The 17042-nt window shown below is 39.2% G+C and overlaps 1 protein-coding gene across 2 annotated transcripts in view; it reads right to left on the bottom strand.

The window, feature by feature from the left end:
• ck (unconventional myosin-VIIa ck) overlaps window positions 1-17042 on the bottom strand; it is a 526896-nt gene that overhangs the window by 80837 nt on the left and 429017 nt on the right. For both annotated transcript variants that reach the window (XM_090413984.1, XM_090413985.1), the window contains exons 38-39: window positions 11652-11757; window positions 2888-3002 (exon numbers count right to left, since the gene is read on the bottom strand). In XM_090413984.1, the coding sequence (XP_090270110.1) occupies window positions 2888-3002; window positions 11652-11757 (221 nt within the window). The remainder of the gene's footprint in view (window positions 1-2887; window positions 3003-11651; window positions 11758-17042) is intronic.

Here is a 17042-nt window from a genome sequence, read left to right as displayed (position 1 = left end):
GACTTGGGAGCATCAAATTCCTCCAATTTATACCAACTAAAAACACATGACTTGTTACATGATGCACCTTGCCCATGGGGGATGTCCAATGGCTTCTTTTCAAGTGATGTGTAGTCATCACCAAGAAAACCATGGAACCAAATCTATGCACAAAAACCATGTGAAGCCTGATCAAGGCCTTATACAGGGTGTCCCAAAATTCATGCAAGAAGTAAGATAGAAAACACAGGTTTTTAATTAAAAATTGTAATTTCTTATTGATTCATAAAGTATACAGTATAGGGTTATGCATGGAATAGCATATCGGGTAAATGGTCTCCACGGCTTTGCTGGCACATATGCACTCTTTTGTCGAAATTTTCCATGACCATTTTCATAAATGTGGCTGAATTTCGTTGATACAGCGCTCAATTTCCTCCTTCAAGGCATGGGTGGTCGTGGGCTTGTTGGCATAAACCTTAGACTTCAAAAAACTCCAAAGAAAAAAGTCCAACGGCGTTAAGTCACATGATGTGGGCGGCCAATTCTGATCACCAAAACGGGAAATTACATGACCAGGAAATGACTCATGCAGTAATTGAATTGTTTCTCGGGCTGTATGGCATACGGCACCATCTTGTTGAAACCACATGTTGTCCACATCCATATCTTGCAATTTAGGCACAAAAAAACTGGATTATCATGTCGCGGTAGCGAGCACCATTAACTGTTATTGCCTTACCAGCCGCATCTTTGAAGAAGAATGGACCAATGATACCTCCAGCCCAAAATCTGCACCAAACAGTGACACGTTGTGGATGCATTTGTTTCTCAACAATCACTCGTGGATTTTCTGAACCCCAAATGCGACAATTTTGTCAATTAATGAAGCCATCAAAATGAAAATGAGCCTCATCGCCGAAGATGATTTTGTTAGAAAAATAAGCATCTACTTGTTGTTGTTCCATAATCCATTTAACGAACTCTCTTCGCTGTGTGTGGTCAGTAGGCTTCAGTTCTTGAGTCAATTGAACTTTGTAAGCATAAAGATGCAAATCTTTCGTGAGAATACACTGTAGAGAGCTTCTCGAAATGTCCAATTCAAGACCACGGTGCCAAATTGATGTTCCTGGACTCTCAGGAACACTCTCATGAACTGCTTCGATGTTTTCTGTTGAACTCCTTCAACAAGTCGTTCAACAGAAAACATCGAAGCAGTTCATGAGAGTGTTCCTGAGTGTATAAGATCACTAATTGATCCAGTTTCCTTGAATTTTTTTAATTAATCTTTTCACAGTTGATGAAGTTAAATCACTATTCCGATCATATTTTGTACGAAAATTGTGAACTGTAGCTGCCAAACCTTCATTATTTATAAAATATTGCTCAACAATGAAAATGCGTTGTTCTTTCGTGTAGCACTCCATTTTTAATAACCCTGAACTGTCAGCTGTCATGCTGTCTTTTTTTTCTCGTTGGCAACACTTTACTGCACAAATGGCACTAAATTTAAATCTTGCATGAATTTTAGGACACTCTTTACAATGGAATCAGATCCTCTTTATTTCTGCATATTAAGGTTCTCTCATCACTGCCATAATCTGATGTGATGTCTTCACAACTTGTGCAATGTGACCTCTGAACTTCAGATCCTTGTCCACTACCGCTCCAACATCTCTTATCCCCTCAACTTCCTCCAAAATTTCCCTGTCAGGTGTATACTTTGCATATCATTATTGCCTACCAGATTTCAGAACCTTACACTTTGCAACGTCGAACTGACAGTTCCATACTGTTACCCACTCATACAATCTATTCAAGTCCTTCCATAAGGCCACAATATTTACTTGATTCCTTATCAATTTCCCCAGTTTTGCATCATCTTGAAACAGTTGTATATCACCAGTTGAACCCATCCTAATATGATTAATATACAAATTAAATACAATGATCCCAAAACAGATCCCCGTTGCCCACCACTAGTGACTTTCCTCTTTCAAGATAATGCCCCTGCCACAACTTATTGATACCTATCTCAAAGCCAAAATAAAAAAAATTAAATTTCTTTTAAATAAAAGAAACTATTAATTTTAAAGGTAGCATTTCCATTCCATATATATGGACAGTCTCTAAAAAATTAGCTAAAGTCCTTAAAAAATACAATATCAGGACGTTCTTCACCACCAGCCATCCAAAGCCTACTCATCACAACCTAAAATATCCATGTGTATATAAATTATGGTGCGATTGCAATATCCCTTATTTTGGACAAACTAACAAATTTATTGAACAACGTATAGAAGAGCATAAGAGAGACATCTCTTACAAAAGATCTCATGCAACTGCGTTATCCAGTCATGTTCTTTTTTCAAATAATCCTAATGATGATCAACAACGCCACTCCATTTGCTGAGATAGATCAGAAAATATTTTTCGCTGTGATGATGAGTTTGAGAGAAAAATTATAGAATCAAGGGAAATCCTGCTGAACCCTGTCCATTTAAACAACAATTTGAGTTATAACATACCAGATAGCCATGCTACAGTTATTCAATATTAGCATTCACGTGAGCCTGCACGCACACTTGCAATAAACAATGGCACGCCTGTTGGAACAACTTGAAAAAATACGTTTTTTATGTATCAATTACGTGTGGCAATTTTTACCTGTAATTTCCGATACTTCCATGTTTATTACTATTCTTTTCGTTTATGAATACCTGAGGAAGGCTGTTATAAGTCGAAACTAGTTGTATTATTATCATTAAAATCTTTATAAGTTATCTCGGTTTTTTAAGTCATTAAATCTATGTTTTAAAAAAAAAATATATATATATATATATATATATATATATATATATATTTTTTTTTTATGATATATGCCTAATGTTTGTAAAATGCAACTAACCTTTATCTGCAATTTTGACAAATAAACTGAATCCTTCTGAGGAACGCAGATTTAGCCTTTGAGCAATGTTCTGGCAGAAATCTTTGGCTCTGGTGCTGGAATCTACTTCAAATGCCTAAGCAGGGGATGGGGAAGGTGGAGAAAAGTAAGTTTATTATAGAGATACTGCACTTTTGTCTCTGAAATTTGATTATTACTTTTAATAGTTACATTATTACAAATTGGTTTCAAAACTCTATAACAATGGAAGTACTATCTAAGAAAATAGTTAAGTCAGCAAAATATCACGAGTAGAGATGCACTGAAGATCCAATTTTGCATTGGTATTTGGCTGAATCAGTAGAAAGATTCAGTATTCAGCCAGCTAAAGCAGAAAAATTCTTGTTTCATGCATCATAACAAATGCTATGAAATGGGAAAAGCCTCCTCTTCATAGTAGATACAAATGCTTTTTGACTTTGCAGCAGGTATTTTCATGTTTGGTGTTTTCATTTTAGTTTACATAATGCAGTCTTAAAAAGTGTTTATATTATGAAGTATTAAAATCTGTCTTTAAGTATTTAAAAAGGATGTAAAATAATCCTTAATTTTACAGTTTTGGTTAAAAGCAATAGCAATATTTGAAAGTTTTACAGTTTATATTTAGATTCAAAATTTGCAAAATGTAAAATATGCAAACAACAAAATATCTGGAAGACACAGTAAAATGCAGTACACATATACGATTACTCATGTTAAAATGCAAGCAGTGATGAGTTTGTAACGTACGTACCGTTTGTAAAAACGTATGTACCGTTTGTTGAACGTACCGACAAATAACCGGCGGAAGTCTGTGACGGCAAATAATAGAATGTTCGTAAATGTCAATAAAATGAAGGAGTGAGTGCTGTATGGGGATTCGCTATTAAGAGGCGTAATAATTGAGAGTTTAACGAAGTCGTACCAGCCGGTTGCGAACATAAAGGATGTCAGCGAATCTATTCGACTGCAAAAACAGAGGGTGAAAGAGATGATAAACGAATGATTTGAAAGAGGACAAAATGGAAATGATAGCGGATGTGAGGGAGTTGTTTGAGGTAGCAAAAGAGAAGAGTGAGAGAGTTAGGATGGTGAGTATCTTACCGCGGCATGACAGCGAAGTGTTTAGAAGGAGGGCCGTAATTGCCAATGACTTTATGCGTGGGTTATGCATGGAGAGTGGTGTGGAATTTGTGGATGTATGGAGTGAGTTCGATGGGCGAAAGGACTTATATAAGATGGATGGGTTACATTTGAATGGAGTTGGTGTACGGAGACTTGAAAGAGTGTTGAAGAATGATGTGGAAGTGGATGTACAGACTCAAGGAAACTAGATTTATTAAGAGGGGGGGGAGTAGATATGCAGACTTTAGGGGGGCAGTTAAGCGTATGAATGAGTATATTATGCCCGAGCGAGTACGACGGACAACAAATCAGAATTGGATAGTTAGTATAAGGCATCAAAGTAGGGATGGGACAAATGGGCTTCTGCGATTCATGTACACTAATACCAGGAGTATTAGGAACAAGAAGGAAGAGTTTTTGGCCATGGTTGGCACTTCCAGGCCACAGGTTGTCGGTATTAGTGAAACATGGCTGACAGAAGATGATAAAGATAGTGGGATTGAATGTGACGGGTATAGCGTGTTCAGGAGTGACAGGGTGAATAAAAAGGGGGGAGGAGTGTTATTGATGATAGCTGATGAGCTTCAGCCAAGGAGTATAGAAGTTGAACTGCAGGATGGGGAAAAAAGTACATTTGAGGCTGTTTGGTGTGAGATAGAATCTAGCAGAACAAAATATACAATTGGGTGCTGCTATAGACCGGGTGATGGAGTGGATGGTGGGGATAGTATGCATAAGCAAATAGAAGAAATGAGTGGAAGGAGGGTAATTATTATGGGTGATTTCAATTATGGTAACATTGACTGGAAAGAGGAGAGGGCACATGGGAGGAAGGAATTGGATTTTATGCGGTTATTAAGGGACAACTATCCACGGCAACATGTATAGGAAAATACCAGGGGGAAGAGAGTGCTGGACCTAGTAATTGCAACTGAGAATGTAGCTGTAACGAACATGACCATGTTGCCACCAATTGGTGAGAGTGACCATAAGGTCATGACTTGTGAGGTGGCTAAAGGTGTGGAATTTACAATTAAGACAGGGTACATGTGGAATTATTGGGCTGGTGAGTATGACAAGCTTAGGAATTTGATTGGTTCAGTGCTGTGGCATGTAAAACTGCAAGGGCTGGATGTTGATAGTGCATGGGAGGTGGTTAAGAAGTGTTTGCAGGAGGCAATGGTTGACTGTATACCAAGAGTCCGAATAATAAATCAAGTAGGGGTTAAATGGATGAATAACACTATTAAGCTTGAGCTGCAAAAAAAGAAACAATTGTGGAGGGAATTTAAGGAGAAGGGTGACCATCAGGCGCAGGAACAGTATAAAGCTCAGGCCAGGATGGTAACAAGGGTGGTAAGAAAAGCAAAAGCAGATTACGAAAGGAAATTGGCCATGCAGGCTACAGAGAATCCCAAACAGTTTTTTCAATATGTTGCAAGTAAAAGGAAAAATGCTCATGGTAGAATGATCTTAAAAAATGCTGAGGGTAGGGAGGTAACCGAATCAGTCGATATTGTGGAATTACTGAGCGAGCACTTTTCAAGAGTATATCATCCAGGTGGTGACTTTGCAGGAATGGAAGAACCAACAGCTTATACTGGAATTGTGATGAATGAAGTAGAGGTAACTAGTCTATTACAGAACCTCAATGTTAATACACCTGTGGGATTGGATGGTATTCCAGCTCGTGTCGTACGTGAAGCGGCCAAAGAATTGTCAGTGCCCTTGACCATTATGCTGATTGGCCAGTAATTTTGAACAGCAGCCTTGGAACCACCTTTGTGCAGTGGAACTATTTTCCCCTCTTTCCACCCCCTTGGGACTGACCCAGTCCTGAGACTCAAATTAAACAAAATAGTCAAGGGCACTGACAATTCTTTGGCCGCTTCACGTACGACACGAGCTGGTATACCATCCAATCCCACAGATGTATTGACATTGAGGTTGATTTGACTGCAAAAGTGGCCAAATCAGCTCATCAAATCACTTGGTTGCTGAAGAATACGTTGACAAGCAGAGGCAAGCAGGTTATTGTTCCTCTGTATCGAGCCTTGATAAGACCCCATCTCGACTACTGTGCTCAGATTTGGTCACCTAGGTTTCTTCTTGATGGGGAGGAGGTGGAGAAGATCCAGAGGCGAGTGACCAAGATGATACCAGGTCTGTGGAATGAACCTTATGAGAACAGGTGGAGGATTTGTGGGTTGCAAAAATTGGTTGATAGGCAGAGGAGGGGAGATATGATTGAGACATTCAAATTACTGAAGGGTTTCTATAAAATTAATTCAGAAGATATTTTTGAGAACAGGGCTGATTGTGGGAGGACTAGGGGACATCCATGGAAACTGGGCAAAAGTGGTTAGTAAAGGTGTTAGAGCTGGGTTCTTTACTTTTAGAGTAGTGAATGAGTGGAATGCGCTCCCTGAGTCTGTGGTGGATGCTGTGACAGTGAATGAGTTTAAGGCGAGGTATGATAGATACTGTATGAATGTCGAATAGTTGTGATGAATATGATATAAATGGATATTTAATATTCTATTTATAATAACTAGACCAAGCGAGAATTAAGCCTTTAGGCTCTTTATTCTAGTATTTTATGTATGCACCTATGAGTTCACTTATGAAAAATATAACTTTCTGATATACGATTACTATAGTTCAATGGTAGGTTCTGGTCCTCTTAAGGTTTCTTCTTGGTCTCTAGTGAGAGCCAAATGTTTCTATTCAAAATTTTGGGGGACTCCCTCGATGAGTCTAATGACTCCCTGGAGTTGCCCGTAATAATAGTAATAATAATAGTAAAACAAAATTAAATTAAAATTAAAACAAAATTAAACTGAAATATCAAACCTCCATGCAATAATAAGTAAGTACTCAGAATCTAAGGCAAATCAACCAAAACAATAAACATTATTTTAAGTTAATGAATAATCTAAAAAAAATTGGTTGAAGATGAAAACCAGGCAAAATCTTTGCTTTATGCTATGGTTGAAATGACTGCACTGGATAATGCAATGGATGCGAGTTTTTGGATGTCTGGAGTGAGTTTGAGGGAAGATTAGATTGTATAAGAGGGACAGCCTGCACCTGAATGTATTTGGTATCAGGAGTCTTGAAAAACTAATAACTGATATGAGGCTAACACAGTAAGGGAAACTAAATTATAATTACTATTATTACGTGGCATCTCCAGGGAGTCCAAAGACTCATCGAGGGAGGGCATTTACTCTACAGCTCTCTGTCTTCACCAACTACAATCATCAGCTACACCAAAGGCATCTACCGTCCACCACTAGTATTTTCACAGACAATCACAAACATCCATACCACGGCAGGATTCGAAAATGCAACCTTTTGGCTGGATAGCAGATATGCTACTTGGCCAACCAGGCTGGCATTATCATGGAAATGATTACGAGAAAAAAATTTCAACTTTGTGTTCGTTCAATTATGAACCATCAAATATGTGCAAAGATGTCTATATGTATAAAGAAGAGCAGATATCTGCAAGTTGTCCAAATGTGTCATGCAGACTGGAGACAAAACGTATACAAAAGAGCATGCAGGTAGATTATTATGTTTATATAAGAATGCTATTAGCATCAGAAACAAAGGGGTAGAGTTCATTGCCTTGGTCACTATGTTGGACTTCTGATTGTAGGCATCAGTGAGATATGGCTAACAGAATCAGACATACTAACTTGTATCGACTGTAAAGGGTACAGTATTTTTAGGAAGGACAGACAGGATAGGAGAGGAGGGGGAGTGCTGCTAATGATATTGGATTGCTTGAATCCAGTTAGTGTCGAGACTTATGGTTGTAATACTAGTAACAGTTTTTCATGTGATAGCGAGTTTGAAGCCATCAGTTGGGAGGTGGAATCTAACAAGATCAAATACATATTGGGGTGTTGTTACAGACCTGGTGAATCAGTTGCTAGTGATGAAGAAATACATCACCAAATAGAGTAATCATAATGGGAGACTAATTATCCAAATATTGATTGGGTAGCAGTAAAATCTCATAAGAAGAATTAAACTGAATTTATTGAGCTGTTGTGAGACAACCTCCTCAAACAACATGTGACAGAAGGGAGGTCAAAGAGATTTCATTCTAGTGTCAGAGGATGTTTCAGTTAAAGATGTAACTATTCTGCCTCTGGTTGGTGACAGTGATCAAGCAGTACTCACTTGGAAAGTGACTAAGTTTATGAATGTTCCATTCATAAAAGTTATATGCTGAACTACAAAGCAGGAAATTATGACCAAATGAAGAGCATACTGAGTTCATTGGAATGGGATCTGTTGCTGGATGGAAAGAATATTGACAGTGCATGGGAAGCATTTAAGCAGTACTTAAATGATGCAATATCAGAAGGTGTCCAGATCTTATTAAGCAAGAGATTCATAAGAAATAGACGATATGGAAGGAATACTGTGTGCCTAAGGATGATGTCCATTATGAAAATTATACGCAGCAGGCTAGAATAATCACAACAGTTGTATGGGAAGCTAAGTCTGAGTATGAAAACAAACTGGCTCTGCAAGCTAAAGACTGCTCACAAGAATTCTATCGATATTTTGCAATTAAAAGAAAGAATGGATATGAATGCAGATGGAGTGAGGTTGACAGATGTAGAAGAGGTTGTTCAACTAATGAGTGCCCAATTTGCTAAAAGCTATTGACCTGGTGTATGCAAAATTGAGCCCATTGCTACCTCTTCTGAAGAAACTCAGGTGCATAAAGAGGAGGTATTAGAATTGTTGCACACAAACTGAATAAAAATTCAGCAATAGTGAGATATCAGCATGGGTGCTGAAAGAGTGTTCATCAGAACTGGCTATTCTTTGACTAGGCTATATAATTTGAGTCTAAGACATGGAAGATTCTGCAGGACTGTAAAGAATGTATGGTAATCCCATTGCACAAGGGTGGTGAAAAGACCAATGTATCCAACTATTGACCAATCAGTATCTCATTAGCGGTGATGGTGAAGATTTTGGAAAAATTGGTTAGGACTCGCATTGAGAAATGGGTTGACAGTGAATCTGTACTTTGCAATGAACGGCATGGGTTTACTAAGGAAAGGTCACATTTTAGCAACTTGCCATATACTATCATAATGTTACCACTGAACTAGATAAGGGGAATGAATATGCCATGATACGTTTGGATTTTGCCAAGGCTTTTGACAGAATACAGCATGGAAGACTGTTGTATAAATTGAAGAATATGGGTTTGGATTATAAAATATTAGTGTGGTAAGAGGATAGCTGACTGACAAATATCAAAAACTGGTATCTGGAATCAGTCTGCAAGATTTAAGATAACTAGTGGTGTATCATAAGGATTAGTCCTTGGTCCACTGTTATTCAATCTGTACATTAACAATATTGGAAGGATTTGACAGGCAACATACAGCTATTTGCTGATAATGTAGAGATAGGTAGGGTAATCAGGAATGCTGCTGATATACAGTACTTGCAGAATGATTTGAATAGACTGGAAATGTGGGCATGGGAAAATGGATGTCAGTTCAATGTCAGTAAATGCAAAGTCATGTACTTTGGCATGATTAGATATCCAATGTTGCATTATATTGGTGAGATTATGTTAAAAGAAACTGATCAGACTAGGACTTCAATTTCCTAGTAGATAGGAAATTGAAGTTCAGGGGCCATGTAGCAAAGATGCAAATACAGCTCAAAAGATAATTGCAATGCTGAAATGAATGTTCACATCTAAAGATAAGGATGTCATTTTGCCTCTTTACAAGGCCTTAATAAGACCTCACTTGGACTATTATGTGCAGGTCTGGTCTCCTGGTTTCTGTTGTGATTCTGATACAGTGGAGAGAGTGCAAAGGAGTGTGTTCAAAATGATATCAGGATTGTGGAATGCTGATTATGAAGACAGACTGAGAATTTGTAGTCTGCAGATACTAGCAAACAGGAAAAAGAGTGGTGATATGATTGGGACTTACAAACTTCTGATGGGGTCATACAGAATTTCAGTTGATGGAATTCTTTATTTTATGGAGGGTGGGGAAAGGACAACAGGGCATCCTTGGAAGCTGAGAAAAAACGCCACTAAGAAAGGGTTGAGAGCTAGATTTTTCTCCCATAGTATGGTAAGTGATAAGAATGGATTGCCATTGGATGTTCTGTGTGCAAGCAGTGTGAATGAATTCAAGAATTAGTATGATAGCTGGTGTACGTGTAGTATGTCGCCTCCCTCGATGAGTCCCTGACTTCCTGAAGGTCTCTCTCAATAATAATAATTTGAAATAAGTAAGATAATGCAATATTGAATATTATGGATCAATTTATCTTTTATAGCCAATTAAAGATAAACTTAAGTTTTAAAAATTTACCACCTTATGGGAAAGTTATGTTTTCATAAGCTCTGGTAAATATTTACTACATTTGGCTATAAAATATGGAGAGATCCAAATCTCCCTTGCAGCATTTTACTAATGCCAAATTAAAGCATTCCAGCTTTACTTTTAATATTTGACAGTTTTATTATATTCATGGAAAGCAAAATTATTTTCACTTTTTATTTAAGAAGAGACTAAAAGCCATGAATTTGGTGATGTAAAATAATTCTTAATACAGTAATACTCCACCTTATGTGACACTTCACTTTAGGGCAATTCATTCATATGACATTTTTTAAATTATGACCAATGACTATTTATGAGACACTGCATTTTTTCATACAATGGTTTCAGTGACACGATGCCCCATTAGTCAACCAATGCACAGTTTTTGTGAATGGTTTGTTTTTGATGCCATTGCATCGCTCACTACATCTCTTTGTGTTCTGGTATTTCGCTGTGATTTATAAATTTTTTATAACTATTATTTTATTTTACTGTTGTTAATAATGGCAGATGAAATTCAAAGTAAGGATGCTGTTGCTTCCATTAAAATGAAGAAGACACATAAACCTGTTACATTAAATACTAAGATTAAAGTTATTAAATTTAGTGTATCGAATAACTGAGATAATTGAGAAATGAGGTATTCGGATATCTTTGTATGTGGAATGACTTCTGGATCAGATAAATTGTATTTGTGGATGCATTCTATAAAGGAAATGAAAAAAGTGATCACGGGGATCATTACAGCTTTTATAAGTTTAGTCAGAGAATCACTCTCAAAGGCCTCTTCTATGTACAGGTTATAATTTGTAGAGACAATGAGGAGATCACTGCCAGGCCACAGTTCTAGTAATAGTCAACTTTATCCAAAGAAACTTTCAGCAATTTGAGAAAGAGCATCCGGGAAACAGAAGCAACTGGTGGAATTAAGCCACCAACTAAAATTTATCAGACACCAAGTTAGATGTGCTAGTTTTACACACACACACACACACACACACACACACACACACACACACACACACACACACACAAGTAATAAATAATGATTTTTTTCCCTTTCTTATATGTACAGAATAAGACTGATGTGACTACCTATATGTCTTCATAAATAAAATATTTACACTCAAATCATTTCTTCTTTTTCAGTCCTTTTGATTACCCAAATAATTGTTCATAATGACAGAATATATATATATATATTTTATATATTTTTTTTATTTTTTAATTACCTCATCAGTATCATCTGGAAAGTAAACTTTATGGAAAATTTGTGTAGTTTTGTGCTGTATGGCTTCAACTTCTACCAGGTGAGGTGGATACTTCCTTTGTCCTATCCTGAAGTGAAAAATATTAAATAAATGCTCACTGTCTTATTATGATATCATTATACTAAAATTCAGATCTATTGATTTTTGGTAAATGTTCAGAAGATACTGTCTAAAATACCATTCTATTAGTGATATATACATACATACATTCATACATCTTCAAGGCCCACCTTTCCTAATTGGGTTGTGGGATCAATAGCTGCAAGAGGAACTTCCAATGGTCATGATCCTCTGCCACCAAGCTAAGGTGTTCTGGTGGGATTCCCAAACGTATCCACCCAAGGTTTTGGATATAATCTATCCAGCAAATCCTTGGCCTTCCACGTGGCCTCCCACCCTCTGGCTTGGCAAAGAGGGGCCTGCTGAGGGAGCCTCTCTTGTGGCATTCTGACCAGGTGCCCATACCAACGTAACTGTGATCTCTCAACATGGAGAAGCAGCGGTTGAGTATTGAGGGTTTCCCGAATTGCAGAGCTTCTGACTCTGTCGAGTCTTGTCAGCCCTGCAACCCCTCGAAGGAACCTCATTTCAGCTGCTTAGATTCGTGTCCACATTCTTTCGGTCATTACCCAACTCTCATGACCATAGGTGAGGATGGGGACATAGACTGTATTGAAGACAGCCAGCTTTGCCTTCTGGCTTAACTCCCGCTTCAATACTACCGAACGGCCAAGTTCCCGCAATATTGAGCTTGCTAAGCCAATTCGAGTATCTAGCTCTATGTCCCACTTTCCATCACTAGTGAATATGGACCCAAGGCATTTAAACTTCTCCACCTGCCTCATTGGGACTCCACTTACATGTAGAGTGCACTGGGATGGTTGTATTGAGACCACAAATGTTTCAGTTTTGGCCACACTGATCATTCCGGCGTCTGCACAAACAGCTACAAACCTATCCAGGGTCAGCTGGAGGTAATCTGTGAAAGAGCTAAGCAGAACTAGGTCATCTGCAAAAAGCAGACGTCCAATGCTACATCTTCCAATTCTAACATACTCACTGCCTTGGCTGTGCCTATCAATCCAGTCCATAAATATTATGAAAAGGAGGGGTGACAGAACACACCCTTGGCGGAGGCCAACGGAGACTGTGAAAGGTTCGAACTTTGTGCTGTTTACCCTGACACAAAACTTTGGGCATTCATACAGGGACTTGATGGCAGCTAATTATTATTATTACGGGTGACTCCAGGGAGTCCTTAGATTCATCGAGGGAAGCCCTAAACATCATGTCCACACAACTACACGACATTCTCACAGTATCTATCATACCTTGCCTTGAACTCACTCACCGTCATAGCACCCACAACAGACTCTGGCAGTTTATTCCACTCATTTACCACTCTAAAAGTAAAGAACCCAGCTCTAACACCCTTGCTAACCACACTCTTTCCCAGCTTCCATAGGTGTCCCCTAGTTCTCCCACCACCAGTCCTGATCGCAAAAATATCCTCTGAATTAATCCTATAGAAACCCTTTAGCAATTTGTATGTCTCAATCATATCTCCCCTTTTCCGCCTATCAACTAATTTCTGCAACCCACAAATCTTCAACTTGTTCTCATAAGGTTCATTCCATAGACCTGCTATCATCATGGTCACTCGTCTCTGGATCCTCTCCACTTCTTCCCCATCCAGAAGAAACCTAGGTGACCAAATCTGGGCACAGTAGTCGAGATGAGGTCTTATCTAGGCTCAGTACAGAGGTACAATAACTTGCTTGTCTCAGCTCGTCAAAGTATTTTTCAACAACCAAGTGAGTTGATGAGCTGATTTAACCCCATTTGCAATGTGCCCCCTAAACTTCATCTCCCTATCCACCAACACTCGCAAGTCTCTGGCCTCATCAATCTCCTGGAGTACAGTTCCACCAATGTGTTATACTGCTGCTAATCACCTCAATATGCATAACCTTACATTTTGTCATAAAATGTAAGGTTATGCAAAATGCATAACCTTACATTTTGTCACATTAAATTGACATCCATTCTCCTTAGCCCAAAACGCCAATCTATCTAAGTCATCCTGCAAGACTTTGACATCTTCTGCATTCACTATTGCCATACCCAACTTTGCATCATCAGTGAACAAATGAAGTGTTCCTCTTAGATCCTTCCCTATATTGTTAATGAACAAATTAAACAGCAGTGGTCCAAGAACAGAAACCTGGGGCACACCACTAGTCACAGGCCGTCTTTTGGACTCTACACCTGAATAAACTACTCTCTGATATCTCTCCATCAACCACCCACCTATCCATCTCACCAACCCTATATCCATTACCATATGTTGTAGTTTACGGATTACAATTCCATGTGGTATCCTGTCAAATGCCTTAGCCAGGTGCAGCAGTATCACTGTAAACCCATTATTGTTATCCAGTTCAGCCATCACTGTGTTATAAAATGTGAGCAAGTTACTGAGGCATGATCTACCCTTCGCAAAGCCATGCTGTCCCCCTTAGTATCTCATTTTTATCAATCCATTGCTGTATTTTTCTCTTGACTACTTTCTCCAAGATCTTGACAAACACTCCTGATATGCTGATCGGTCATTAATTTGCAACAGTAGTCTTGGATCCTCCTTTATGTAGTGGAACTATTTTCCCCTCTTTCCATACCTTCGAGACTAAACCAGACCCGAGACTCAGATTAAACAACATGGTCAAGGGCACTGATAATTCTTTAGCCGCTTCACGTAAGACCCGTGTCGGTATACCATCCAATCCCACAGATGTATTCACATTAAGGTTCTGTAATAGACTATTCACCTCCACTTCATTCATCACAATTCCCATATAAACTAATGGTTCCTTCATTTTTTCAATGTCACCACCTGGATGATATACTCTTGCAAAGTGCTCGCTCAGTAATTCCACTATATCGACTGATTCAGTGACCCCCTTACCATCGTCATTCCTTAAAATCATTTTGCCATGTACAGTTTTTTTTTTTGCTTGCAGCATATTGAAAGAATTGTTTGGGATTCTCTTTAGCTTGCATAGTTAGTTTCCTTTCATAATCCACTTTTGCTTTTTTTTACCACACTTGTTACCCTTCTAGCCTGCACTTTATTCCGTTCATGTGCCTGCAAGTCACCTCTTTCTTTAAATTCCCTCCATAGTTGTTTCTTTTTTTGCAGCTCAAGCTTAATGGTGTTATTCATCCATTTAACCCCTACTTGTTTTACTATTCGGACCCTAGGTATATAATCAGCCATAACCTCCTGTAAATGCTCCTTGACCACTTCCCATGCTCTATCAACATCCAGTCCTTGCAGTTGTACATGCCATGGCACTGATCCAAGCAATCTCCTAAGGTTGTCATACTTGCCAGCACGGTAATTCCACATATACCCTGTCTTAATCAAAAATTCCACACCTTTTGCTACCTCCCAGGTCAAGACCTTATGATCACTCTCACCAATAGGTGGCAACATGGTCATATTCATTACAGTCAAATTCTCAGATGCTATTAACAGGTCAAGCACTGTCACACCCCTAGTATTTTCAATTACATGCTGTCTCAGATAGTTATCCCTTAATAATTGAATAAAATCCATTTCCTTCCTCATATGTGTCCACTCCTTCAGGTACATTATATACATTCTTACACTCAACTGTCTCACTGATGTCCGCATATCCACTTCCTTGGTAGTTCTTGTTTCCCTGGTTCTGCACATCCATTTTCATTTCATTCAGCAATACTTTTTCCAGTTTCCACACACCAAATCCATTCAAATGTAGACCATCCATCTTGTATAAATCCTTTTGCCCATCAAACTCATTCCACACGTCCACAAATTCCACACCACACCGTCTGCATAACCTACACATAAAGTCATTTGCGATTATGGCCCTCCTAAACTCCTCTCTGTCATACCGCGGCAACAGACTCACCATCCTAACTCTGTCACTCTTTTCTTCGCAACCTTTAACAATACTTTCAAATTCTCTCTCAATAGTTGGCCATCCACTCCATACTCCTGGACTACTTGCCAAAGCTTATCCCGAGGAACTCGGTCATATGCCTTCTCCAAGTCAACAAAACATGTATAGACATTCTTGGCATATTCCCAAGATTTCTCAAAGACTTGCCTTAAAGTGGAGATTTGGTCAGTTGTGCTTCTACCAGAACGAAAGTCACACTGTTCGTCTTGGAACTTTGACTTAACTATGCTCCTGCACCGTCTTTCCAAGCACCTGGCATACACTTTCCCAGGCAGGGTGAGAAGAGAGATGCCACGATAGTTACTGCAGTCCTTCTGGTCTCCCTTCTTGAAGACTGGTATTATTGTGCCTGTCTGCAATTGCTTTGGTGCTTGCCCAGATATCCAAGCAGCCTGACACACTTGAGTGCCAGAGAACAACGTCTTGATTTAAGGCTTTTAGCATTTCGGGCCGAATTTCATCATTGCCAGCAGCCTTACCCGATTTTAGCGATTTTATTGCTAAATGGACCTCTTCTGCTGTGAGACTAGTCATTGCCCTGATCTGCACCTCTTGGATGTCCACAACTGCTGAGCCACCCGGGTTAAGAAGGCGCTCAAAGTATTCCCTCCATCTGTGGAGGATATCCTTCTCAGTTGTTAAAAGTGCACCATCAGAGACCTTAACTGCCCTTGCTGTGCACAATTTCCTCCCTCGAAAGTGGCAGATGGTCTGCCAGAATACTTTGTTTGCATTTGTAGAGGATGAGTCTAATCTTTCTCCAAAGGATTCCCAAGCCTTTTGCTTTGCTGTCTTTACTGTCTCAGCAGCAGTTTTTCGTGCCTCAGCATACCGCAAATGCATCTCAGGTGACCTCACCCTAAACCATGTTAGGTAGGACTCTTTTTTTTGCCTGGACAGTTTTTACTCACTGCCCATTGCCACGCCGAGCCACTTTCTGCCACAGCATGTGAGTGCAGAGGCAGTGACAGCTGTTCTGAACAGCTTCCACTCCTCCTCAACATCTGGAGTATGCTTGGGAATCTCTTTGAACCTGGAGGAAATGTCATCTGCAAAATTCTTCCTCACAGCCTCATTTTCCAATGCTTCCCATTTCACATGGTATAGCTGCTTAGGCCTACCAGCGTTGATGGTAGCATCTGGTTTCTGAAGCCGTAGAGTGCACACAACAAGGTGGTGGTCAGTTGACAGTTCTGCCCCTCTCCTCACACAAACATCCAACACTGAGGAAAATAGGTCTGCTGAGACTATAAAGAAGTCAATCGGAGATTTTGTTCTAGTGTATCCCTGTACCAGGTATACTTATGGACTTCTCGGTGCTGGAAGAAGGTATTCATTATAGACA

This window comes from Typopeltis vanoorti, chromosome 24 (assembly GCF_054136105.1).
Source record: "Typopeltis vanoorti isolate ZY-2024b chromosome 24, IOZ_Tvanoo_1.0, whole genome shotgun sequence".
In the NCBI taxonomy this organism is placed as follows: Eukaryota; Metazoa; Arthropoda; class Arachnida; order Uropygi; family Thelyphonidae; genus Typopeltis; species Typopeltis vanoorti.
This window is presented reverse-complemented; position numbering and strand designations above follow the sequence as displayed.